Source organism: Heloderma suspectum, chromosome 4 (assembly GCF_057233095.1).
Source record: "Heloderma suspectum isolate Gila_16-S chromosome 4, 16-S_ref, whole genome shotgun sequence".
Classification (NCBI taxonomy): Eukaryota; Metazoa; Chordata; class Lepidosauria; order Squamata; family Helodermatidae; genus Heloderma; species Heloderma suspectum.
In genome coordinates this window covers 247,224,203-247,250,581 of record NC_139461.1, presented here as the reverse complement: position 1 = coordinate 247,250,581, position 26,379 = coordinate 247,224,203, and the positions used below count along the sequence as shown (strand labels likewise).

General features: G+C 43.4%; 2 protein-coding genes and 1 long non-coding RNA gene across 3 annotated transcripts in view; 2 read left to right on the top strand and 1 right to left on the bottom strand.

Moving 5' to 3' along the window:
- The window catches only part of LOC146348461 (acidic mammalian chitinase-like), a 17,273-nt gene extending 10,195 nt beyond the window's left edge, over positions 1–7,078 (top strand). Inside the window, exons 6-11 of the mRNA XM_084853164.1 lie at positions 271–395; positions 2,070–2,193; positions 2,652–2,837; positions 5,412–5,531; positions 5,634–5,775; positions 6,813–7,078. Of these exons, the coding sequence (XP_084709290.1) occupies positions 271–395; positions 2,070–2,193; positions 2,652–2,837; positions 5,412–5,531; positions 5,634–5,775; positions 6,813–7,078 (963 nt within the window). The remainder of the gene's footprint in view (positions 1–270; positions 396–2,069; positions 2,194–2,651; positions 2,838–5,411; positions 5,532–5,633; positions 5,776–6,812) is intronic.
- On the bottom strand, positions 6,707–12,883 carry LOC146348460 (uncharacterized). Its single transcript, XR_014790644.1, has 3 exons — positions 12,596–12,883; positions 10,530–10,642; positions 6,707–6,962 (listed from the first exon to the last, which is right to left on the bottom strand). It is a non-coding gene; the product is annotated as an uncharacterized LOC146348460 (long non-coding RNA).
- Positions 12,360–26,379, top strand: CIMAP3 (ciliary microtubule associated protein 3). Its single transcript, XM_084853166.1, has 6 exons — positions 12,360–12,657; positions 15,515–15,657; positions 17,584–17,682; positions 20,048–20,181; positions 22,600–22,717; positions 24,098–26,379. The coding sequence occupies exons 1-6, from the start codon at positions 12,585–12,587 to the stop codon at positions 24,167–24,169; spliced, it is 639 nt and encodes a 212-aa protein (XP_084709292.1). The 5' UTR covers positions 12,360–12,584; the 3' UTR covers positions 24,170–26,379.

Genomic DNA, 26,379 nt, shown 5'->3' with positions numbered 1-26,379 from the left:
GGAATCTTTTGGGGTGGTAATGCTGTGAATCCCCCATCTTATGCTCAGACTGTGTATAACTTTATGTCACAGAAATGCCATAAGTCTTATGTGACCTCCTTTTAAAGAAACTAAATCCTGGGTGAACACTGGAACCCTTACAACTTCTCACTGCACAGAACTGGGGTGCACACAAGTAACTATATAAACAGGAATTTCCCTCTATAAAGCAAGGTAGGAGGATGATATATGGTGGTACAGGGGTAATTTATACAGCACTATTTTTCATAGGAAATGCGGGAAGCCTTTGAGCAGGAGGCCCAGCAAACGAACAGACCCAGGCTCATGGTCACTGCTGCTGTGGCTGCTGGACTTTCCAACATTGTGTCAGGCTATCAAATTCCTCAACTTGGCCAGTGAGTGCTGTGATTTCAGATGGACTTGTGGATGGTGACCCTAGGCAAATGTATGGTGGCCAGGTGCCCTACTTTACAGAAGACAGTCCTCTATTTTGGAGAGGTGTCAGATGGCAGTCCTCTATTTTAAAGTGTTCTCTGTTTGATGGCCTGTCCAGTCCAAATCTGGTTTAAAGACACAGAACTACAAGAAGGGAAATCAGGGAGGGGCACTGAAGTTGCTTGTCAACAGTTAGCACATGGACAGCACACTGAACAGACACACAGGTCACCTGGTCAGTCTTCCCCACTATGGTGAGATGTCTTGTATTTCTATTTAAATAATGGTTATTTCTAAATTTGCACCTATACCTATACATTTGCATATGCAAATGTTATGCAAATTGGTGCCCTCTTTTGTTCTCCTTTTTTGGTGATGCATTTCCTCTTTCTTGGCACTGTGTAAGTGGCCATCCTATAGGTAGCTGCTTAGAACATTACTTCATAGGGAACAGCAATTTTGCTGAAGCAATAAATGGAAAGAGAATGAAAGGGGTGCCACAATCTCAGACCCCATCTCTGTCCTTTCCCAGAAGCCTGCTGATTTTCTCCATGGCTCCCTAAATCAGAGATCTCCATGGTACTTCGGATGCTATTCCAGTGAGCACTCTAGATGACAAGCAGTCTATCATGGCTGTACTATATGGTAGTAGCAGCTCTTTCAGGCTAGAAAACCTGGCCATAAAACCCTGAAATTGTCCATGCCTGATGAGACGTGGGGGCACAGCCCTGTAGCTGCCATGATTGAAACATCAGCAGGATAGAGATGAGAGCCATAGGACTGGCTCTTACACTTGTCCATCCTTTTGCAAAGCCTCTTGATCAGCTAGACCCTCAATGTTTGAGGCATTTCAGAGAAAGCAAGCTAACCAGATCACTGTGAAACAAGGGGAAGATGAGGCAGTACAAAACCCTACCCCATAGAATCAGAAAGACTGGCAAGCAATTCTGCCCAGGAGCATTAAACAGGCAGTGCTACATGATCTGTGATAAGGGCAACTGACTGGCACAGCTGCATGAATAGGAGCAAAGGAAGAAGGCTCCATCAGGCCGCAACAAGCTATCTGAATAGTGCCTAGGGCAGCCAGGTGTTGTGCATTTCAACTTCCATCAGTCCCAGTCAACATACCCAATGATCAGGAACCCGGGAATTGTAATCCAAAGCATCTGGAGGGAGGGCTCCAAGTTGGGGAAGGCTGGCCTAGAGCTACAAACTGCGTAACTTGTGCAATCCATTACCCCTTCTTTAAAGTGAATATAAATTCCCTTACTGGACAATCCTTTGTGCAGGGTTCCAACCTACATACCATTAACAGAGCCTCTTATATTAAAGGTTACAAACTTCCTTTACAGTGTGCAAATGCTCTGAATTCAAAACCAGGTTAAATGTATTATTTCATTCCCAGCTTAATTGTTTGTCGATACATTTGGAGAAAGCATGCCAGTATGCATCCAATGAGTTATCAATTAATAGAGAAAAATATCCCTTTTCTGTGTAAGATTCAAACAAAATTGCTATAGAGATAAGCACCATTTATATCACAGTTCAAATTGCTACACTGGCAAACTAGCAAATTGGTCACATATGAAGCAGACACTGAATTCCATTGTGCCCCACTCCTTGGTCCCACACAGGTATTTGGACTATTTCCATGTGATGACCTATGACTTCCATGGTTCCTGGGAAGGATACACTGGAGAAAACAGCCCTCTCTATAAAGGTCCTGCTGACACTGGTAGCAACATCTACTTCAATGTTGTAAGTACATTTGGATACTCTTGGTCACTCATATCAAAATGAATGTGTTTCAACAAACCATCATAGCATAAGAAGAGCCCTGTTGGATCAGACCAAAGGCCTATCTAATCCAGCACTCTGTTTCACACAGTGGCCAACCAGATGCCTATGGGAAGTCCACAAACAGGACATGAGGGGAATAGCCATCTCCCACTGTTGCTCCCCAGCAACTGGTATTCAGAGGTTAACTGCCTGTAATCCAGCATGACTGGTACCCCTTTATAGTCTTATCCTCCATGAATCTTTCTAATCCCCTTAGGAGAACAAATAAAGTCAAAGTTCTTGACTCAGAAATTCCTTATTGGGAGGAGGGGAGGCAAATAAAGAAGAAGAATCATCCTAGAAGAAAGTAAACTTGGTTCAAGTAAACTTTCACCTGTAAGTCCTTGGAGAAACTCTCATCTCTGTTTTCTTTCTAGGACTATGCCATGAACTATTGGAAGAACCATGGTGCCCCAGATGAGAAGCTCATTGTTGGATTCCCAACTTATGGACACACTTTCATCCTCAGCAACCCATCCAATACTGCCATTGGTGCCCCCACATCTGGGCCTGGGCCTGAAGGACCTTATACAAGACAGTCTGGATTCTGGGCTTACTATGAGGTATGTGACACAGTTTTTATGTGTGAAATTAGAGGAAGGTTTTGCCATCATCATGCAGCAAAGGCCTGATCTTATTCCACTAAAATCAATGGGAACTTTGCCTCAAGACTTCATAAACATCACAGATGGAATGCATTCAATACTTATAGCCTGGCAGGGTAGGGTATCCTTTCATATAGGAAATGGGTTAACAGGAGTTAGGTTGGCCCATATATCTCCCTTTACAGCAGACAGTCCTCTATTTCAAGGGCTCTCAGATGACAGTTCACTATTTGAAAATGCCCTCCATTTGAAGGGCTGACCAATCCAATCCAATCCAATTTAAAGATAAAGAATCACAAGAAGGGAGAACAGGGGTTTGAAGTTGCCAATCAACACTTAGCACCTGGACAGCAGACTCAGAAGGCATACAGGGCCCCATCTACACCAAGCTTTTACTCCAGGGTGGGTGCAAGTCGAGGTCTGTCATGATAGATGACACAGTTGCGTCCGGTCTGCAAAGTCAGCCATGATAGGCTACGTAAATCGTCACGTAGCCCATCACGGGTGACTTAAAAAAAAAAAAAAAGCGCGTACGCAAATGGCGGCCCCCATAGGGAGCCGCCATTCGCGTTCCTTATTTGGTCGCTGTAGTCTACGTAAATCTTTACGCAGACTACGGCGAAAATAATGGCAACGCTATTTGCGTTGCCCTTATTTTCGCCGTAGTCTACGTAATCTTTATGTAGACTACAGCGACCAAATAAGGAACGTGAATGGCGGCTCCCTATGGGGGCTGCCATTATCGGTACGCGCTTTTTTTTTCTTTTTTTTTTAAAGTCACCCGTGATAGGCTACGTGACGATTTACGTAGCCTATCACGGCTGACTTTGCAAATCTAGCCGTGATAGGCTACGTTAATCGTCATGTAGCCTATCATGGGGGCGTGTGTTTTTTTTTTCTTTTATTGGAATGGCGGCGGCGGCCGCTGGTCAAAAGACCGGCGGCCGCTCCCGCCCCGGACGAAGACCTGACAAACCGCCGGCTGGACCCGCCGCCGGGAGGGACATTCGGGAAAGGTAAGTCCCGTCCCGGGGGGGGGGGTGCGAGGGGTGCGGAGAATTTCTCCCCGAAACTTGTTCGGGGGGCCGAACACGTTGGCGCTCGGCCCCCCGAAGTTTCGGAGAGAAATTCTCCGCCATCCCTGCACAGAGGGGCATTTTCATTTATTTAATCACATTTTCGCACATTTTTGCAGCTTCGTATCTTCACAACAGTTGCTTTTGGACTCAATACTCAAAGCCTGGGGAGGGCCTGGGGGGAAGGAACAACATCGCTCCGGGCACCAGTTCAGAGTTATGGCTAGGTGCGTAGCACTCATGTTTGTGAGTACGAATCATCGTGAGAGTCTCAGGCTGGGGAACTGACAAACTGATGGTTTTGAAATGAAGGAGCACAAAATACCCAATTTTTACCTTAAACGGGGTCAGAAAGACACAGCAGAGCCCCTGAAATATAAAACAGCAACTGAAGTGTTGCACCCCCACACTCATGGGTCTGCACAGCTGTGCATTTCAGTATAATGGCAAAAAAAGGCCACAGCAAGTCTCTTAGGGAAGTGCGCAGTACATCGCGAGTGTATCGTAGGGCATGGCGATTCGAAGCCGCATTGCCGCACAGTTGCGAAGGGGTGGGGGGGTCAAAGCGGTGCCATATAGATGGGGCCCAGGTCATTTGTTCACTGTTTTCCCCAATATAGAGATAAGTATTGTATTTCTGCTTAACTTATAGTTATTGTTTCTAAACATGCATATACATATAAATTAGCATATGCACATTTTATGCAAATCTGTGTCTTCTGTTTTCTTTCTGTTTTCTTTTTCATTGGAGATATGCGTAAGTGGCCATGCTAGCAAGAATGGATAAAGGTTAGCAGGAGTTGATAGAAAAGCTTTGATTTATTATGGGTTAACTGATAGCCCATTTAAATTATAGGCATTAATTTTGCAAATAAAAATAATTATAATGTATTAGCTATTGCTGAGATTTCATGGGAGCATAAACCAGTTAATTGCTATGGTGCCACAAGACCACTATGGCTACTCTTCTGGAATTATTCTTCCAGAAATATATTGTAGATTATAAGCTATTGGCAGTAATTGTTTCATTTTATTTTTAATTTATACTGTGCCTAGTGCAGCACTGGGTGTAATTCAATGCAGAAGAACCATGCACAAAACAAATCACCGCACCTTTTCAGTTTAGAAGCAGCATATGAAATCTGAATTCTGAATTCATAGCAAAGGCTTTAAATTCCTCCCTAGAAGGTAAACCTTGTTTCACTGTATGCACTCATTTATGGACAGTAGATTACAGGTTCCAGCAATAGATCACAGAGAACACTGAAATCTTCCAGCAGACATCAGCAACTTAAGAATCATGTTCAAAAGCTAGTAAAAATGCTTGAACTCAGATATAAACACTGAGGAATGCAATTTTCTGCCATCTATTACTGAAAAGCATTTTAAATACGTTGTGTCTCCTAGCCATCAGGCACATTTCAGCTAGTGATATTGTGTGCTCTTCCCCTTCCAGATCTGCACTTTCCTGAAGAACGGAGCCACTCAAGCTTGGGATGGTCCTCAGGATGTCCCTTATGCTTACCAAGGCAATGAGTGGCTTGGCTATGACAACATCAAGAGCTTTAAGATCAAGGTATGGTGAGACCTGATCTTACAAGCATATACATTCATTCTAGTGCACCAGCATCTCTTTTTCTGTAGGTTTGGGACTGAGTTTTTATTTACTCCTTCAAAGGCTGAATGGCTAAAGCAGAACAACTTTGGAGGTGCCATGGTTTGGGCCATTGACTTGGATGACTTCACTGGAACTTTCTGCAACCAAGGCAAATATCCCTTAATCACCACCTTGAAGAACGCCCTCGGACTGCAAAGCACCAGTATGTAATAGGAACAAAGCACTTTTTTAAATGAACTGTCATTTTCCAGTTGTCAGTTATCATATTCTAAGTGACAATACAACACAGACTTGTTGGATCATTGCTGTAGTAGTCCTGGGAAATACTTTTGGAAAATACACACAAATGGCTTAAGCATGCAAGCAGTATCACACACATTACAGGATGCACACTTCTCACAGCATTTCCAATTTCTCGATACATTCCTGAGATCCTCAGTGGCGCAGAGGTCCTGGTTCAAATCCCTGCATGGCCATGAAAGTTACTGACTGGCCTTGGGCAACCAACTCTCTCTCAACCTAATTTCATTTACATAATAAATGGAAGGATCAATGTGCTAAGAACTATAAACCACTTTGTATTATTTATTTATTAATTATATAGCACATGGTGCTTTGCAGAGTACAAGAGGATAGGTTCTTGCCCCAATGAGCTAACAATCTAAAATTTGGCACAGGGGAAATACAGAGGGAGGGAAGGCTAAACTGGGGGAAGAATGTGCAGTTATTTCAGTTAAAAGTACTTAGGCTTATTTACATCAGAGCAAACTTCCCCAACCTGGTGCCTTCCAGATGGCTGGATGGGGTATGCTGGAAGTTGTAGTCCAACACATCTGGAGGATACCAGGTTGGGGAAGACTGCATCAGAGCATGAGAACTAGGTGGCTGAGCCAAAGGCTTCACAGAAAAGGTGGATTTTGAGGAAAGATTCAAAGGTGTCATACAACTCCAAGCAAATGGAGCAGCAAGGACTAGAGCAATAGCAATCAACAATCAATTCTGCTTTTGTGAAGCAGCTTTTGGGAACTATAGCCTGGCACAGAAGTCAGGCTTGCTAGACAGTAGACCTTCACCTTATCTCCTTTTTTGGCAGGCTGTGGGGGAGACATTTAGGAACACCTTTTTGTTCCACCAAATTTTTAGGATTTCATAAACTTTCAACTATAAATTAGGCACAAACAATGAATTAATGTAATGCTGATCCTGTATATAAGTTTGTGATGTTCTTTTCTGTTTCAGGCTGCATAGCTCCTGCTCAGCCTAATCCTCCAATCACAGCTGCTCCCAGTAGCGGTAGCTCTGGCAGTGGCAGCAGCAGCTCTGGCAGTGGCAGTGGCAGCTCTGGCAGTGGCAGCGGTTTCTGTGCTGGAAAAGCCAACGGTCTGTATCCTGTGGCCAACAACAAAAATGCTTTCTGGCACTGTCTGAATGGAAACACTTATCAGCAGCATTGCCAATCTGGCCTAGCCTTTGATGCAAGCTGTGAGTGCTGCAACTGGCCATAAAATCAGATTCTCCAGCTCTCACTTGAACACGAGCCTGGCGCAAATTCCTTTTTAAAGTTAGTTCATGACAGCAAATAAAGAAATCAGAATGTGCAAGATAAACCCTAGTGTGTTGTCCTATTTCATTATAACATTTTGGAATTACATTGTTATATCTTTAGTTTTCACTTTAAACACATTGATTTAGTATTTGATGAAAAAGATGTCTAATCAGGCATAAGCACTGGAAGCCTCTGAGCTGGAGTGAAATGTTATCTGCCCACACTCTTAATCTGGTGACTGTGCACTAAACTGGAACAGTAGATAACAGAGTATAGTGGCAATCCTAAGTGCTCTTACCTGAGAGTAAGTGCCATTGAACACAGCGGGGCTTATTTTTAAGTAAACATGCATAGGATTGCACTGTACGTTAGATAGCAGTAGTGTATATGTTGCCTCCCCTTCATGGATCACTGCCTTGTTGTGGCGAAAGGGTTTGCGTAACTCAGTGAAGCCATAAGCTATGCCGTGCAGGGCCACCCAAGACGGACAGGTCATGGCGGAGAGTTCTGACAAAATGTGGTCCACCGGAGAAGGAAATGGCAACCCACTCCAGTATTCTTGCCAAAAAAAACCCATGGAACGTATCACAAGGCTGAAAGATATGACGCTGGAACTGGAAGATGAGGTCCTTCCTCAGGTCGGAAGGTGTCCAATATACTACTGGGGAAGAGCAGAGGGAATTTCCAAGTAGCGCCAGAAAGAGTGAAGCGGCTGGGCCAAAGCCAAAAGGACACCCAGCTGTGGATGTGTCTGGTGGTGAAAAGAAAATCCGATGCTGTAAAGAACAATATTGTTTAGGAACCTGGAATGTCAGATCAATGAATCAAGGTAAGCTGGAGGTGGTCAAACGTGAGATGGCAAGATTGAACTTCGACATCTTGGGAATCAGTGAACTAAAATGGACAAGCATGGGTGAATTTAATTCAGGTGACCATCATATCTACTACTGTGGGCAAGAATCCCTTAGAAGAAATGGAGCAGCACTCATAGTCAACAAAAGGGTGGGGAAAGCAGTACTGGGGTACAATCTCAAAAACGATAGAATGATCTCAGTATGAATCCAAAGCAAACCATTCAACATCACAGTAATTCAAGTCTATGCCCCAACCACTGAGGCCGAAGAAGCTGAGGTTGATCAGTTCTATGAAGACCTACAACACTTTCTAGAACTAACACCAAAAAAAGATGTCCTTTTCATCATCGGGGATTGGGATGCTAAAGTAGGAAGTCAAGAAATCACCGGGAGAACAGGCAAGCATGGCCTTAGTGTACAAAATGAAGCAGGACAAAGGCTAATAGAGTTTTGCCAAGAGAACACGCTGATCATAGCAAACACTCTTTTCCAACAGCACAAGAGGCAACTCTACACATGGACATCACCAGATGGTCAATATCGAAATCTGATTGATTATGTCCTTTGCAGCCAAAGATGGAGAAGCTCTACAGAGTCAGTAAAAACAAGTCCTGGAGCTGACTGTGGCTCAGATCATGAGCTGCTTCTTGCAAAATTTCGGCTTAAATTGAAGAACGTAGGGAAAACCACTAAACCATTCAGGTATGACCTAAATCATAACCCTTATGAATATACAGTGGAGGTGAGGAATAGATTTAAGGGATTAGACCTGATAGACAGAGTGCCTGAGGAACTATGGATGGAGGTCCATAACATTGTTCAGGAGGCAACAACGAAATCCATCCCAAAGAAAAAGAAATGCAAGAAAGCCAAGTGGCTGTCTGATGAGGCTTTACAAGTACTGAGGAAAGAAGGGAAGCGAAAAGCAAGGGAGAAAGGGGAAGATATATCCAACTGAATGCAGATTTCCAGAGAATAGCAAGGAGAAACAAGAAGGCCTTCTTAAATGAACAATGCAAAGAAATTGAGGAAAACAACAGAATGGGAAAGACTAGAGATCTTTTCAAGAAAACCGGAGATATCAAGGGAACGTTGGATGAATCACAGGTCGGAATTAAGATTGCCAGGAGAATTATCAACAACCTCAGATACACAGACGATACCACCCTAATGGCAGAAAGCAAAGAGGATCTAAAGAGCCTCTTGTTGAGGGTGAAAGTGGAGAGTGCAAAAGCAGGTTTGAAACTCAATATTAAAAAAACGAAGATCATGGCATCTGGCCCCATCACTTCCTGGCATATAGAAGGGGAAGAAATGGAAGCAGTGACAGATTTTATTTTCTTGGGCTCCAAGATCACCGCAGACGGTGACTGTAGCCATGAAATTAAAAGACGCTTGCTCCTTGGGAGGAAAGCTATGGCAAACCTAGACAGCATAGTAAGAAGCAGAGACATCACCTTGCCGACAAAGTTCCATATAATCAAAGCTATGGTTTTCCCAGTAGTAATGTATGGCTGTGAGAGCTGGACTATAAGGAAGGCTGAGCGCCGAAGAACTGACGCTTTCGAACTTTGGTGCTGGAGAAGACTCTTACGAGTTCCCTGGACTGCAAGGAGGACAAATCAGTCAATCCTAAAGGAAATCAGCCCTAATTGCTCATTGGAAGGACAGATACTGAAGCTGAAGCTCAAATATTTTGGCCACCTAATGCAAAGAGAAAACTCCCTGGAAACCCTGATGCTGGGAAAGATTGAAGGCAAAAGGAGTAGGAGACGGCAGAGGATGAGATGGCTAGATAGCATCACCGATGCAATGAATATGAACTTGAGCACACTCCGGGAAAGAGCAGAGGACAGGAAGGCCTGGCGCGCTATGGTCCATGGGGTCACGAAGAGTCGGACACGACTTAACAACAATATGTTGCCTCCCTTACAGTGGTCCCATTGTTGCTACCTGTGGCTTGGCTGGCAAGATCAGGAGCATGGCCACCGTGAAACTAAGTTACAGGCACATGTGAACTACAGCAGTTGTGCTGGACAGACATCTATTCCCCCCCCCCATTACACCCAGAGTCATGATCCTAGAGCACTGTTCCCAAAGTGTGAAGTGAGCCCCCTTGGGTGGCACAGGGCATCTCAGGATGAGCTTGAGGTTCCAAGAAAGGACAGGTTTATCCCTTGATCAACCAAGATCTGGACATGTTGAATGCCGGTGAGGACCCCACTGATGCATCCTCACTGATTATGGAAGAAGGGAGATTAAAAGGAACTGGAGGCATTCAAGATGAGGCTAGACAGCCACCTGTCAGGGATGCTCTGACTTGGATTCCTGCATTGAGCAGGGGTTGGACTCGATGGTCTTGGAGGCCCCTTCCAACCCTACTATTCTATCATCCTATGAACTGCTGCTTTATCTTTACAATGTTTCCCTGTGCATGGTTTGAGGAGGAGGTCAAAGACTAAGGTCTCTTTCAAATATTACATACTAAGTACCCATCGGTACAAGGTTATTTTTCTGAATTCACCACAGAACAACTACTTAAAGCAAACTTCTTACCTCCAAGTTAGCCTCAGTTTGTTATGACCAGAGAAATATAGTGAAAAGTTCTGAAGACATGAGGGAAGGAGCTGGTAAAGGATACCATTTCTTTTTCCATCAGGAGCGTTGCCCTGTGACAATGCAAATACAAACAGGGTCTACAAGAGCATCTGCTGTTCCACATACACAACAAAACTACTAAGAGCACAATCCTCTGCACTTTTACAGAGAAAAAAGTCCTATATGCTAGCTGGGGAATTGTGGGAGGTGTAGGACCTTTTTCTGTGTAAACATGTATAGGATTGTGCACTGAGACATGTATGTAATCTATGCTCCTTTGGAGTGCTTGCTAACAAATACATCTGTCACTTTGCTGAACTACTTCTTCAGTATATGGAGCTGCCCTTTATACTGAATCAGGCCTATGCTTTCCTTGCACTGCAGAAAAGGTTTTACCTAAAAGTTTGGCAAAACCCATTTTTAAAAGGATCTTCTTCACTGCTGGTGAATTGTTCTATATGGGGAAAATATTACAACAAAATGCCTGTGGGAGCTTCAGGATCTTATATAAACTTCCTATATTTGCTATCAAAGGAGCAGCAACACAGTCAAAACATTTTGAGCAAAAATCTTAATATAAGGCTGCAGTCCTATTTACCTCAGAGCTTTGGGTACTACTATGCACTTTGATTTGCAGGGTGGAGAGGGCAGTATTTGCTGCTCTGCCTTGGACAGCAATATGTCCTGGGCCAGCCCTTCTCAGGTGCGATATAAACTGAATAAAACTGAGAAACTGGTAGAGTTTAACAAAATGCTGTACTTTCATAAACACATCAAATACTTTGATGTCATAATTCGACCAAAGTGATCCCAGCGTTACAGTTCTAGTCTGTATGATGTAACACTTGGAGATCACATTGCCCTTGAAAGCCTCTGTTGATTTGAGGGGTGGGGGCAGTGATCAGACAGTTACTATTCTGATCCTTATTAGTTTTATGCTGGTCAACCCCAGATCATCTGAAACACTGTTTGTACCATGTCAGGTGAGTAATATCCAGGTATGCATGTAAATACTGTTTAGGCTGCAATCCTATACCCCAGGGGTCCCCAACACACCCCATGGTACCCGCAGGCACCTTGAATGGTGCCACGAAGCTCTCTACTTCCTGCCCCTTCTAAATTTTATTCATTGGGCTTCAATGTTGATTTTTAAAAAGCAGTGTTATCTCTGTTCTTCAGTAATACGAAAATTAATATTGCTGAACAATCCCACTTCCAACAGCAGAAGTGTTTGGTTTTTCAAATGAAAGGTGCCTGTGAAATAAGATTGCCAATCCAGTCATGTCCAATGATGGGAAGGTCGCACCCTCCCCACTTCCACTGTATTGAAATTAGCTGCAACATAAGAAGATCCATACTGGATCAGACCAAGGGTCCATCTAGTCCAGCATTCTGATCACACAGTGGCCAACCAGCTGTCTGTGAGAAACCCACAAGTAGAACATAAGCTACAGATGATCCAAAGGGAGAAAAACACTCTGCACATGCTCATAGCCCCTCTCCTTTTTTTAGTATTAGTTCCTATACCCCCAGGACTAAGCTCTGTGTTCGAAAACAGGTCCTAGAGCTGAGCTTGCCTCAGGGATTTGAAGGTACTACCCCTCCCTCCAAATCATTTTAAGATGTGTGTGTTGGGGGTGGGGGGTATATAACACACACTCCCTCTCTCGATTTGTTGCCAGTCACCGTGGACAGCCACAGCTACATGGGCCAGTGATCTGATTTAGCAATAAAAACTGTGAAGGGAGAGAGAGAATTAAAGATACACACAACAAAATGCCCCCCCCCTTCCTGTGGGGGTGTGTACACATATGAAAAGTAGGTCATCGAACCCTCCCCAGCGCTGCAAAGTAATAATAATAATACTAATGACGACAAGAAATCCATCCCAACTTTTCCCGCCCTGTATGGGCAGCATTTTTTAAAGCCACCAGATCCGACGCTCCGGCGCGCCGCCCATTTTGTCCGAGCCTTTGTCAAGACACCGGCCCAGCTCCGTTCCCATGGCAACTAATGGGACTCACACACATGAAGAGCGTCCTCAGCATGTTCTCCGGGCAACGCCACCTGGCGTGGGAGCTCACAGGTGAGACGGGCAGGGATTGGCCGGAAGGCGCGTGAGGCGAGTAGCTCTCTTGGGCCGGCCCTGCTGAGAGGCCTGTTCTTCCCCCACTGGGCGCCCACCCGATAGCGCGCCCTGGCCCGGCTGGAGCAAGGCGTCGCTCTTCTGTGGGGCACATTACCCTCGCTCTGGAAGGGCTGGCAGAGCTGAACCAAGGGCAGCTGTCTCATATTTTCTCCAGGCTTCCTATGTGGCACAGCTGATAACCTACTATGCAGTTCTGTCCTGAGGGTGGTGAACGTGGCTGGAATTTGTAGAACTGGCAAATTTATGGGATAGGGCTCATATTCCTTACTGTTAGCTGCACCCTGGGGTAGTAAGCAACAGTGGTGACATCAGTGGGACTTAATGTAATTCACAATCCCCATGTCCTGGTGTCCCTCCGTTTTAGACAAACCGTGGCCTCTCTGTGGCCTTAAAAAATATGGATAGCTAAGGGAGGTGTTATCGTGTTACTCAAAAGTTAAAAGTTCATCCTACCCCGCTGCTCACCCTGTAATTCAAATACTGGGTGAAAACAGACAGGTATAGAACACCAGCCTGCCAAATAGTTCATTGGCATTCACTATAGAGTTTAGAATTCTAGCATAATATTATGGGACCTCTGACAACAGATGTAAGTTGTTTGCATTCCTGGGAAACAGACAACATAATTTTCTTCAGGACAGTATACAGTAAAAAGAACTCATCCTCAAGGCTTTCTGAGATATGCCCCCCCGCCCCAGTTGATTTGAACAACAAGACTCAGTTCTGAGAAATGTGAAGTATCCTGAACTTCTGGGCCTCCAGTGTGCCTCTCCCTCATTAAATTACCACAGCCAACACCCATACTTGTTAGTCAGAGGATGTGGCTAACAGGCTTAAGCCACTGCACATAGAATTTTAGAGTCGGAAGGGATCTTGGAGATAACATTCAACCTCTGCTCTTGCAACTACAGTATCCATTAATTCTAGTCCTGCCCTCTGGAGCAACTGTTCCATCTGCTGGATGACAGTCCTTCAGGTAATTGAAGACAGCTATCATATATCTTGAGTCATTTTCACACAATGAAAGGAGATTAAAAAAAAAATTTCCACAGGTCTCTTGGATGGCTGAACTCAAGCACTGAGGGCCCAATCCTATGGACTGTGTCCTCAGGGACTTTTGAGATTCCTTTGCCCTGCCAGGCTGAAACCAGCAGGGAGGGAGGAACGGTAGAGGCAGTCTTTGCCTCCCTGTCCTCCTATCTCCTGCTTTTTTGTTACACAGGCTTTTCAGCCTGTCTAGTGAAGATGCTTGGGGGGGGGGGAGGCTTAGGAGGCTCAAGATAACTTGTATCCTAGCCTCTCCAGTCTCCTCCCCTCCCACTAGAATACTCCCTTTCCTCCTCCAAGATTGCTTTTCTGACCTCGGAGGGTAGCCATCACGGTTCTTTCCAAGCCAGCTGTGAGGGGTCAGGGAAGGGGGGGGGTAGATCTTCAACTCTCCCTTCCAAGGTCAGAGTGCTGTCTTAGTCTTTGGAAGGGTTTTTCCAAGCAATCCTATGGTCCCTGGGATGTTCACACAGGGACCATAGGATCGCTCTCTAAGCCAGCTTAAGTATATGGTGTTATGTCCATATGAGGTAGAGACTGAAGTTTGCTGTAGCTCCCTGCAATATTTGGAGCTATCCATGGGCTTGTCTTGATCTGTTGTAAATGTTATTGCTGTGACTAACAGATTGCTTAGAAATTATGGCTTTCATTAATGGGTTTCCTGAGCAATCCTTTGGTCCCTGGGACGCTAACTCAAGGACCATAGGATTGCCCTCTCTGAAGAACTTCTCAATGTTTTAATTCTCCATGTTTGAGATTTCTGTTATTTAAATTTGTTCACATTTCACAATAAATCCAGATGCCATTCTAATGCTTATATATTAACAGTTGTTTCAAACATTGCCACCACCTTGCATAATCATTTAATTTCATTGCTTATATAAAGTTTGATGTCCTTCATTGTATCCATTCTGCCAGGATGATTCATCCTGAATTAGTGGCTTAGTGGTTAAGACGCTGAACTGCAGACTGGAAGGTCAGCAGGTCAGCAGTTCGAGACCCAAGTGCTGCATGACGGAGTGAGCTCCCGTCTTCAGTCCCAGCTTCTGCCAACCTAGCAGTTCGAAAGCAAGAAATTGCAAGTAGATAAATAGGTACCTCCTCGGCGGGAAAGGTAACAGCGTTCTGTGCACCTCGGTGTTCAGTCATGCCGGCCACATGACCACGGAAGCGTCTTCGGACGGCGCTGGCTCTTCTGCTTAGAAACGGGGATGAGCACCGCACCCTAGAGTCGGACACGACTGGTTGGGGACACCTTTACCTTTTACCATCCAAGCTGGCTCTTGTAGCATACAGCCTGAATTCATACAGGAGGTGTTTCAAAGACAGCAAGGCACTCTTTTCGCTAGGACATCCCTATCCTCTCTCTGCCAGAAGGCAGCCGTGCGGACTACACATCCACATACTAGTTCCGTACCAATTTCTGGCAGTTGTATGAACCAGAAGGAACTGAAACGGGATAGCAGCAGCCATACAGGTCTGGGCTCCAGGATCAGAAGTGCTGGGGAGGTATTTCCAAATCCCAGCAGGTAGAGCCACCTGGAAAGGCCTTCAATGGTTCCTTGCCAATGGCAGCAAATGAGCAACAGCTGACTTCATTTTATGTTGCACAGAAGAATGACAGGCTAGTGCAATAGATAGAGGATCCATCTCACCATAGATTTTTTGTACCCATAATTTTACAGCACATGCTGTGAGGCAGATAATATTATAAACTGGCACTCATTATTATTCTTGGGCTTTGCAGAGGCACAGAAACAAACTTCATTTGGAACATGTCGAGAGAAGAGAATTTTCCCCTTTTTTCATGCACCAGACCGATTAGGCAATGAGCATGTACCAATAAGAGGTGACCCTCATCGTGGACCTGGAACCTATAACCATGGAGAGGTTAGCTATACACTCTTTGACTTAGCAGTATGTTCTCTCTATAGATCATTACTTTGAAGTAAAGGAAGGAAACTGAGTACTTATACTATCAATTGGACTATTTCCAAATAGGAGCCCACCTATCCCCCATTGCATCACATGCATTCTAATTAAAAGCAACCATCCCTGCCTTGAAAAATTTCTCAAAAAAGAGCTAGTGTGGTATAGTGGTTAGAGAGCAGGGCTAGTGTCAGGGGTGGGCATAAATGGGCACATGCTGAGGGTCCACAGCCTAGCAGGGGCCCATTGACAACAGCCCCCATGAGTTGCTCCTCCTCTTCAGGAGTTGCTCCTCCTTTTCACCACTGCAACCTGCTTGTTCACCTATCTCTTGCTCTCTGATGGTGAGAAGGAGGAGCAGTAGATGCCACTGCCTACATGCTCACTGGCTCTCTGCATGTCAGGCAAGCAAATGGTAGCAATGATGAGAAAGAGGAGGAGCAATAGCAGCTGGCTGTGAGAAGGTCAACTCACTGAGGGCAAGGTTAATTGAGGGTGCTTTGCCCAAGAGCCCTCAAAAACCTGGAGCCAGAACTGTTAGAGAGTGTTGGACTGAGACCTGGGTTCAAATCCTCACTCATCCATGAAGCTCACTAGGTGACTTTAGGCCAGTCAAAGTCTTTCAGCCTCAAGTACCTCATGTTTATGTTGTGAGCATAAAATCACATGAGAACCAATGTACACTGGAGGAAGGGTGACATATAAATAATAAATGGTAAAATATTAAAATCTCTTGTTTGTGTTAACTAAGACTGCCATCCAGAACTGAATTAATATAGGTTTAAATCAGTTTATTCCTATTCATTTTAATCAGGCTAAATGTGCAAGTATCGAAACTTAACTAATTGATGCCAGGCAATGGCTAAATAGACACATGAGAAGGATAAGGGAAGTGCCACCCTGTACATTCTTATCCTGCCAGCTTCAGAGCCAAAATTACACATTGGAATTGAAATTCTAGAAATAAACAGAGTGAGTTCTGTTTTTTCAGATAATTTGAAGTATTTTATGGAAATGAAGATGTTAAAATATGTTATCAGTTTTATTGCGGGGGGAGGAATATTCTGCCACAGTGTCGTCCAGATTTTCCCCTTCAACTTTACTATGAATTTTTCTTAGATGGGAGAAATGTTTGTATTTCTTAATGTCTACATATTCTGCGGGGATACACACATAATATTAGTGATGAGCCAAGTAACATACCCCATTGCTAAAAGCATTCTGAGGGAGGCTGTTTTGTTTTCATTACTAGGCACAAGTACATGTGAAGGCCAATGAAGGTAGAACTACACATTGCATGTGGTTCTGTGCCCCTTTCCCTGCGGGCTTTCTTTTTACAGTGAAAAGTGCAGGAGGGGAAGAGGCTGCTTAACCCATTCTATGCCAGCCTTCTGGTCTCTCAAAATCCACTCTCTCAACCTGCTTTTCTCCCCAAGGGGTTAAAAATATACTGGTCCCCATATCTCCCCCTACACACACACACACACACACACACACACACATATACAGGTGGGAAAGCAGCTGGGGGGGGGGATTTGAGAGAACAAGTAACTGTCAACTGAACATGAAATGGCCCTCTCCCTTCCTGCCAGTCCTCTGCTCAGTCCAAAGCCATCTGCAGCTGCTTTGTACTATAAAGAGAAAGACCTCAGGTCTGTGAAGAAACAGTCATAGATCTACACCTCACATGTAGTTCTGCCCTGTGCATGTACAGAGTGCCTTTTGTACATATCTGAGCAATGAGACCACACTCTCCTTGGGTTAGGGATAGGATATACAGGCTCTGACATCTAGCCTGACTTGAGCTGTAGGACCTCTAGAAGTATCATTTTATCGGTTGCTGTCATTTGGAATAACATTAGTTATTTTCTTTTTTAAAATACATAGCGGAGCACCCTTCTGTATCTCCTGGCTCACAGACCAGAGAGTACTAAAGGTTACACTTTGGGAGCAAGAACAACCCCACGTTTTGGACTAATGAACAAGGTAAAGGCATCTTTCATCATATTTGCTGTTCTAAAAATTCTGATCTTATGAATTGTAAAATTATGCTGCAGTATAGACAGTCATTATATATGGGGGCAATCTGTACTAATGTAGCACATACATTCATCAAAGGCGGAACTATTATGGCTGTATGGTAACATTTTTAGGAGCAATATAGGAGTTATGTAATTCTGTTAAATGCAATCCCATTGGTGGAGCTATCTTGAATTCAGTCAATGAGACTGCTACAAACACAGACATCCTTAAAACTGTGGCTAAAAGCCATAAGTAGTTGCTCTGGAATATTCCTGCAGTAATCCTGTTGATTTATCTAGTATCTATCTTGAAGTAAGCAGTTTATGGAATGAGATATCTGCTAGTTTTTTAAAAGAGTAGCCTGTATTTGTTACAAGTAGGACTGTTGCCCAATTAAAGAAATCTTAATTGATTGATCATATAGGTTTTAGTTTACTGATTGATCCATTAAAACTGCATAGATTTGCATATGAGAAAAGAACAACAGTTCTAAAGGGGGGAAACACGCTTTCTTTGCTTTTAGGTGAAACACACAGGTGTCACAGCAGAGATCCTCTAAGAGAAGGCATTCTCTGATCTCTTTCATACAGGAGGCAATGCCTCTTTTAAGATTGTGCTTTCCTTCTGCAGTTTTTAAAAGTAGTATTAAAAATAATTTTTAAAATTTAAATCTGCTTCCTGATTAATCCAGGGCACATTTTAGTTGATCAAACTGTGGCTTTTTAACCTATCTGTCCAATTAATTGACAAAAACATTGTTTTAAACAACTGGTTACAAGTATTCGTTGCCTTTCACAAAGCAGAGTGACTTAAGTGGCCTTACTTCATTATTTTGAGATTCCTGATGTAAAATTCCATTCCTCAGAGTTGTCCCTCAATGCAAACAAGCCCTGGGCCCCCATTGGTGGGGCCCATTATCTAGATAAAATATTCCTGGAATGAGCTATGTATGAAATACAAGCCTTTGTCAAAACATAAACAAACATCATAGATTCTCAAAGTCATTATTAAAAATGAGACCAAGGCCTGAAAATGGTATTGGCCACATGCCAGGTCCAGCACCAGAGCTACAGCTTTTGTGATGCTACTATGCTGGTAGTTGCCTCTTCTCTGCAAGATGACATGTGCACCATGCTACTGGCAGGGAGGCACTGGAGTCAGTGACAGTCACAAACTTCAGCATCCTACAGGGCCTCTTAAGCCAATCACAGTCACAAAAGAGAGCACAGTCCTACACCAGCCTCAGTTTAAGTGTTCCCTAACAGGGTGCAAACCTGGACAATTTTGTCTCCATCAGTACAGTTAGGATCAGCATGTTCTTGCAGACTCTGTAGGAACTGTCATGAATATACTGATTGTATTGAATTGATTTATTAAATTGTATGAATTACATAAGTTTGTAGCAGACTAATAGAAAGATTGTGTGTATGTATATATCAGTAATTATAGATTTTTAAATTTCTATTGTTTCTTGTTCTGGTTGCTGGGGGCGGAGGCGGTTGGTATCTGGAGTCTTATTTCTGGTTCACCTTTGCTTTTTCCCAGCAAAAGATGAACCATGAATAACATTCTTCAGTTATGGGAGCAGTGTGCTGGTCACTCCCCCATGGCTCTATTCCACATTGTTCTAGTAACGTAAGACTATAGAAATCACAATGGACAGGTGGGATTACATGGGAAGGAGGGAATACTTCTTTTAAGATGATGTGCTGCAACACCTGCAGACATCATCTTAGATTGCTAGAGTGGCATGAGGTAGAACATAGGAGAGTAGCTCTCCAGAATGCATAAAGGGAGGGACCATAGCACAATGGTAGAACACATGCTTTTTATGCAGAGCAAGGGCTGGGAACAAAAGATCTCTGGCTCAGACCTTGGAGAATCATTGCCAATTAGAGTAGACAATTCCCTGGACCAATGGTCTGACTCAAGATAATGCAGTTTGATATGTTCAGCATAAATATCTGCTCTTAGTTCTAGTAACTTCAGTATTTGTACTAATATGCTTGCTCAGTTCCTTAACTGGCAAAGGGCTGCACTCCTAAAGACACTTACTAGGGAGTAAGCCTCACTGAACATAGTGGGACCTCTGACTAAATATGCATTGGATTAGGCTATCATGAAAGAGGTTAAAGGGAATTTTCAGCATCATTTTTGGTGTATCCATAAAACAGAAATATCAACAGAACATTTAAAAAACATCAGTTCTGCTTAGGGGGAAGATAAGGATCAGGCTCGCATACTTAGCTTAGAACTGGAGGCTAGCCATTTACAGATTTTTCAATGAATGATGTGACTAATAATTTCATCCTATATGCTCAATTTATAGCACATGACTCCTTGCCCTACAACGTACCAGGAAATATGGATCAAAGACCACAAGCACAAGCCTAGCGATGTCCCATTTCGCAGTAACTCGCCACGATTTTCAGAGCAGCTTTTGGACAAAGAATTTTTCCCTGGGTACCATTTTTCATTTCTTGAACTACAAAGCTGCCTATTAGGATGGTAGCCTGAAAAACACAGGGTGGTCTTAACATAAGTTCTAGTGTTGCCAAGGATGATGTACAGAACAATCCTATTGGTGCAGGAGAGAGAGATTCCATGGCAGGGCCACTGCTGCAGCCAGGGCAAGAGGTGCAGGAGGCTTCCCCCCCTTGGGGGGGTATGTTTTTGTTTCTTATTATTTAGGGCCTATTTGGGGGGTATGCCAGTGGAATAAGGTGGCTTAAATCCTGTCAATCTTAAGCAATCACCAACATGCCCACAAAATGTCACCAGCATAACACCCCAGTGGGACATCTATGCTCACAGTTTCCTGCAGGTGTTCTGGGGGTCTCTGGTAATGTTACTGCCATCCTTCAGTAAGGTTAATGCCATCTTTGACCAGAGCAGCACTTAAGCCACTTCCAAAGGCCCCTCAGCTTTAGGATCACTCCCCAAATCACCCAGACCTATCATGAAATGCAAGTACCTCCACGACAGCAAAGACTGATTTAACAGGGTCTGATTGTCATTATACAGGGTTGGCCCTGGACTCAGCAATTGATGATCAGCAGCATCCAATATTGCTGCATCACAAGTTGAGTAGAATTTTTCATTTGAACACAGTACGTTGGCAAAATAAATTAATAGAACGAAGTGTAAAAGTTTATTTTGTTAAACTTTTCATAATGAGGCATAATTTTTTGCAAGGCTTTGATGATTGCTAATAACTGAAGTTCATTGACTTTTTTCATCATGAAATTACAAGGATCCCCCATCTCTACCATCTCTTGTCTATTCTTTGGACAGCTTAGCCAACTTGATGGAGTAATTTTTGAATGGAAAAACATGTAGCTAATGTTTCTTTCAGAATAACTCCTACATTTACCAGTCCAATACAACCATGATGGAGTAAAAGACATAAGAACATAAGAGCCATGCTGGATCAGACCAAGGGTCCATCTAGTTCAACATTCTGTTCACACAGTGGCCTACCAGCTGTCGACCAGGGACCCACAAGCAGGGCATGAGTGCAACAGCACCCTCCCACCCATGTTATCCAGCAACTGGTATACATAGGCTCACTGCCTCTGGTACTGGAGGTAGCACATAGCCATCAAAACTAGTAGCCATTGATAGCCTTTTCCTCCAGGAATTTGTCTAACCCCCTTTTAAAGCCATCCAAATTGGTGGCCATCACTACATCCTATGGTAGCAAATTCCACAGCTTAACTCTGTGCTGTGTGAAGAAGTACTTCCTTTTATCTGTCCTGAATCTCCCACCAAGCAGCTTCATGGGATGACCTGGGTTCTAGTATTTTGAGAGAGGAAGAAAAATGTCTCCCTATCCACATTCTCCACACCATGCATAATTTTATACACCTCTATCATGTCTCCCCTTACCCCCCCTTTTTCCCAAGCTAAACAATCCCAGCTCTTGTAAGCTTCTCTCATAGGGGAGATGCTGCAGCCCCTTGATCATTTTAGTTGCCCTTTTCTGTACTTTTTCCAGCTGTACAATATCTTTTTTTAGGAGTTGTGACCACAATTGGACACAGTATTCCAAGTGTAGTCGCACCATAGATTTGTATAGGGGCAGTATGATATTGGCAGTTTTATTCTCAATTCCTTTTCTAATTATGCCTGACATGGAGTTTGCCTTTTTTTTACAGTGGCCACACACTGGGTTGACATCTTCATTGAGCTGTCCACCACAACCCCAATATCTCTTTCCTGGTCGGTCACTGCTAGCTCAGATCCCATCAGGGTATACTTGAAGTTGGGTTTTTTTGCCCCAATGTGCATCACTTTACACTTGCTTACATTGAACCACATTTTCCATTTAGATGCCCATTCTCCCAGTTTGAAGAGATCCTTTTGGAGCTCTTCACAATCCCTTTTTGTTTTAACCACCCTAAATAATTTGGTGTCATCCACAAACTTGGGCACTTCACTGCTTACTCCTAATTCCAGATCATTTATGAACAGGTTAAAAAGCATTGGTCCTAATACAGATCCCTGTGGGACCCCACCATTTACTTCCCTCCATTGGGAGAATTTACCATTTTTTCCTACTCTCTGCTTTCTGTTCTTAAACCAGTTACTGATCCATAAGAGGACCTGTCCTCTTATTCCATGACTGCTAAGTTTGCTCAGGAGTCTTTAGTGGGGGACTTTGTCAAAGCCTTTTGGAAGTCCAAGTAAACAATGACTACCAAATCACCCCTGTCTACATGTTTATTGACACTAAAATACAAGACAATACAAAATGACATATGTATCTCCATGGATTAATGTGGCCCATGTAAACTGCACTGTATAAGAGCCCATATTAGTTCATTGCAGACATGACACATGTTTGGAAGGACTTCTCTCTCTCCCAATATCTCTCTGTAGACCTGGAACATATGACCCAAACAAGATGCCACACAGGCACGTCACCTGGCCGGGGAAGTTTGGACCCCCAGACTGGTCTTTAGTACCAACACCAGTGAAAAGAACTCTCAGAACTGAGGTATGAAATTTAGATACAGTTATCTAAATGGTCACTGTGACTGTTGTTGTTCAGTCGTGTCCGACTCTTCGTGACCCCATGGACCATAGCACGCCAGGCCTTCCTGTCCTGCGCTCTCTCCCGGAGTGTGCTCAAGTTCATATTAGTGATGCTATCTAGCCATCTCATCCTCTGCCGTCCCCTTCTCCTTTTGCCTTCAGTCTTTCCCAGCATCAGGGTCTTTTCCAGAGAGTTTTCTCTTCGCATTAGGTGGCCAAAATATTTGAGCTTCACCTTCAGTATCTGTCCTTCCAATGAGCACTCAGGGTTGATTTCCTTTAGGATTGACTGATTTGACCTCCTTGCAGTCCAGGGGACTCATAAGAGTCTTCTCCGGCACCACAGTTCAAAGGCATCAATTCTTTAAAGTTATATCTTGGAATCACAGAAATACTCCATTTCAGCAAGAGGTATCAATTTTTTTTCAGGGCTGTAGTCATACAAGCAGGACCCACTGCTTGCGCAACAGGATTTAGTGCTTCATAAAGGAAGCCCTGAAATGAGTGGAAATGCTTGTTTCCAGATTGGGACAGATTTGTGGAGCTCCATTGTGTGAACTCTGCTAACCTGCCCTGATATGGAATCAAGCCTTTCTGCCCATTTCCAGTTCCTCTCTGAAACGCTAAATCCCAGTTGTGCAAGTGATAGGTCCCACTGGCATTTAGGCAGCATTGGTTACTGCTCTAAATTTGGGCTGAATCTACGCACAGCAGTTATACCATTATCATACTGTTATCATAACTATTGGTACACATGTCACCAATGGACACCAATAGTTATGATAACGGTTTGATAACGGTATATCTGCTATGTGTAGATTCAGCCTTGATAATTCTAATGTTGGGGTGGATTAATGTCATTCTTTAATCTTTGAGTACCTGCTCACAAGACGCAACAGTGGTAGTGTGTGGCTGCCAGCTGCTTGAGAGGGCAGGTGGTCTGTGCATATAATACCAATTCTGCATCAGCAACGTAGGTTACGTGTTTGTTTCTGAGCTCAAAGTGCTCGTTTTAACTTTTAAAACCCATGATGGTTCAGGACCAAATTATTTGAAGGGCCAGTATGAGCCCTAGGATTAGCCTTCAGTGGTATTGCGGGGGTGGGGAGGAGGATTAAACTCTGCTCCCCATGCACCACAGTCCTGATTAGGGACACCCATGTTTATGATTAAACTTTAAACCTTTTAGAAGGCAGTTGCTTATGTTTCTTTCTGGGAGATTCCTTTGTCTGAAGCAGTTTGTCTTTTGGACATGGAGATATTAGACTGTAAACTGTGCTGAGATGTTTACCTATTGTGCAGTATAACATTTGTAGAATATTTATATTTGTATTTATTTTAGCTGCTTTCGGACAAAGAATTCAGGAAGCACCGGAACCTAGTGGCCTACCTGAGTTTATACTACAATGACTAATTCTTCTGGTTGGAGTCTTTCCCCTCCTATGTACTTAAACTAGTCATTTGCCTGTTTGTTAGACAGGACTGGGACATTTGTTACTTCCTTTGTTACTTTGATTCAATAACCAGGCTCCTTTGTAAACAGCTTGTTTGGTATCCCTTTAAATGCCTCTTACCTTCCCATTTTTATTGTCTAGTTCAAAACTCTCGACAAAACTCTCACAATCATGCAGCTGAAAGGGCAGATTTAAATGTCTTAACCATTGTAATGACCATTGTAGCCCTTCAGTTTCTCTTCCAGCTGCCACGTGAGTCAATCCTCTGTTTGCAATGGGTTAGGCTAGGAGAACTCTTAAGAGAAGCTCAGATTTCCACTGTGTCATTTTCAGTTGTACACCAGTTGCACATCAGCACTTGAGGTCACAGTGCCCACGAAAACGGTGTCAAATGGGAGATGTTATTACTAGAACAGTACATCCTGGTGAAATACCAAGATATAGAACTTTTTGCCCCACAACATGCTAATTGCAGCACAAGGAATACTGGAAGCATATACCATGTAAGTCTGCCATGCTCATGTAACGTGATGATAGGTGACCTGGCATGTGATGCCTTACACTGTAGTGCCTGCCTTTTTTATCTCTGGCTGAGAGAAGGACCACACTGTATGAGTAGTTCTATTGTATATATTTGCAATATTCTTTTCTTGAACATAGTCCAATTGCTCAGGCTGGAGTTTGAAGTGGAAGACCAGAAGGAGGGGCTTCTTTATCCTCATACTGTTTTCCCACTGAAAATCTCTCTCTCTCTCTCTCTCTCTCTCACACATGCACGCACGCACGCACGCGCACGCACACTTTTTACTTCTGCTGAGGAAAGACAGAGGCTTGGTTCAGACATAACAAAAAACATGGTTTCCCACTATAAACCTCAGGCTTGGGCATTCCCTACTTCCTTCTCCTCCTCTTTTTCATACCTGTCAGGAGGAGACACTTTTAGTTTTAAACTAACCACAGTTCCGGGTGATGTCTAAACTTGGATTAAGAGCATGCCAAGATCTGAAACCATGGTTTAATCCTGGTTTGTTCCCCAAGTTCTGACATCACAATTCATTTAAAATCCAAACCAGAAGCTTTCCATCTCCTCCTTGGAAATGCAAAAGAAGAGGAGTGGGAAGAAGGGGAGTGTGTGAGCCCAAGACTCTCCATGGCTTGTTTTTGTAGCAGAAAACCATGGTTTCCTGTTTTGTCTGAATTGAGCCATAGGCACTATACTCAGGAACATAGGTTTGCAATGTTTTTCATAAACTTATACTCTTATTGTGAACAACTAGAGGCTCATCCATACACTCTGTTCCCTGATGTACTCTGCAACATGGGAGGAAACATGTAGGTAATAGGAAACCTATTGAGACTAAGTCCTTCGTACACAGCACTGGTGAATAGTATAATACTAGACCACTCCAATCTGCCATCTGCTGCTGTTTCTGCCTTCTCTGTGGCATTAAGATTAAATATTTCTATGCACCCCACCCTATAAATGGCTGTTTACAATTTCCTTTAAGTATTCTTGATTTCTCCAGGCAGTTGGTTTTCACTTAAAAGTTTCACACAGGAGCCTTATGATTCCAGTAGATCATTCCCTGTATTCCCTAAATATGAATCCCCTTGTATATCTTGGAAGCTAGTGGATTCAAATTAGGCCATAGAACCACTTGCCTCATAATAAAGTAGAAATAGTTTATCACTTGGCAAAGGAAACCCTCAGACTCAGATAAGTTCTAGTAAAAACCCTGGACGTCCATGTTCTTCCACCCATCCAATCCCCATCTTATTGTTGTAATTAGTAATTTACTGTTAATGGCCAAATGTCTGTATTTGTATTACTGTACTGAAATAATAAAATACAGAAACCAATCCTGTGTCCCCAATGTGTCTGTTTCGTTTTCAAGGGACAACAGTGATCACTTTAACAGCAGGAGTTTTATGGGTAGTTTATCTGATGTTGAATGTGTGGTGCCCCTGCAGCTCCATTCACATTGGTATCATATGATCTATTGCTCCTAGCTAGAGAGCTACATGTATCCTTGTTTTTATAAATTTACTTTCTAAGGACAGATGACGACAAATGGCTAGAAGAGACACATGCAGTCCTGACTTATGTTGTTCAACTGTTCTTCCAAGTTTTTTTTTAAATCAGAAGCATGAAATAAATATCTTTACTGTC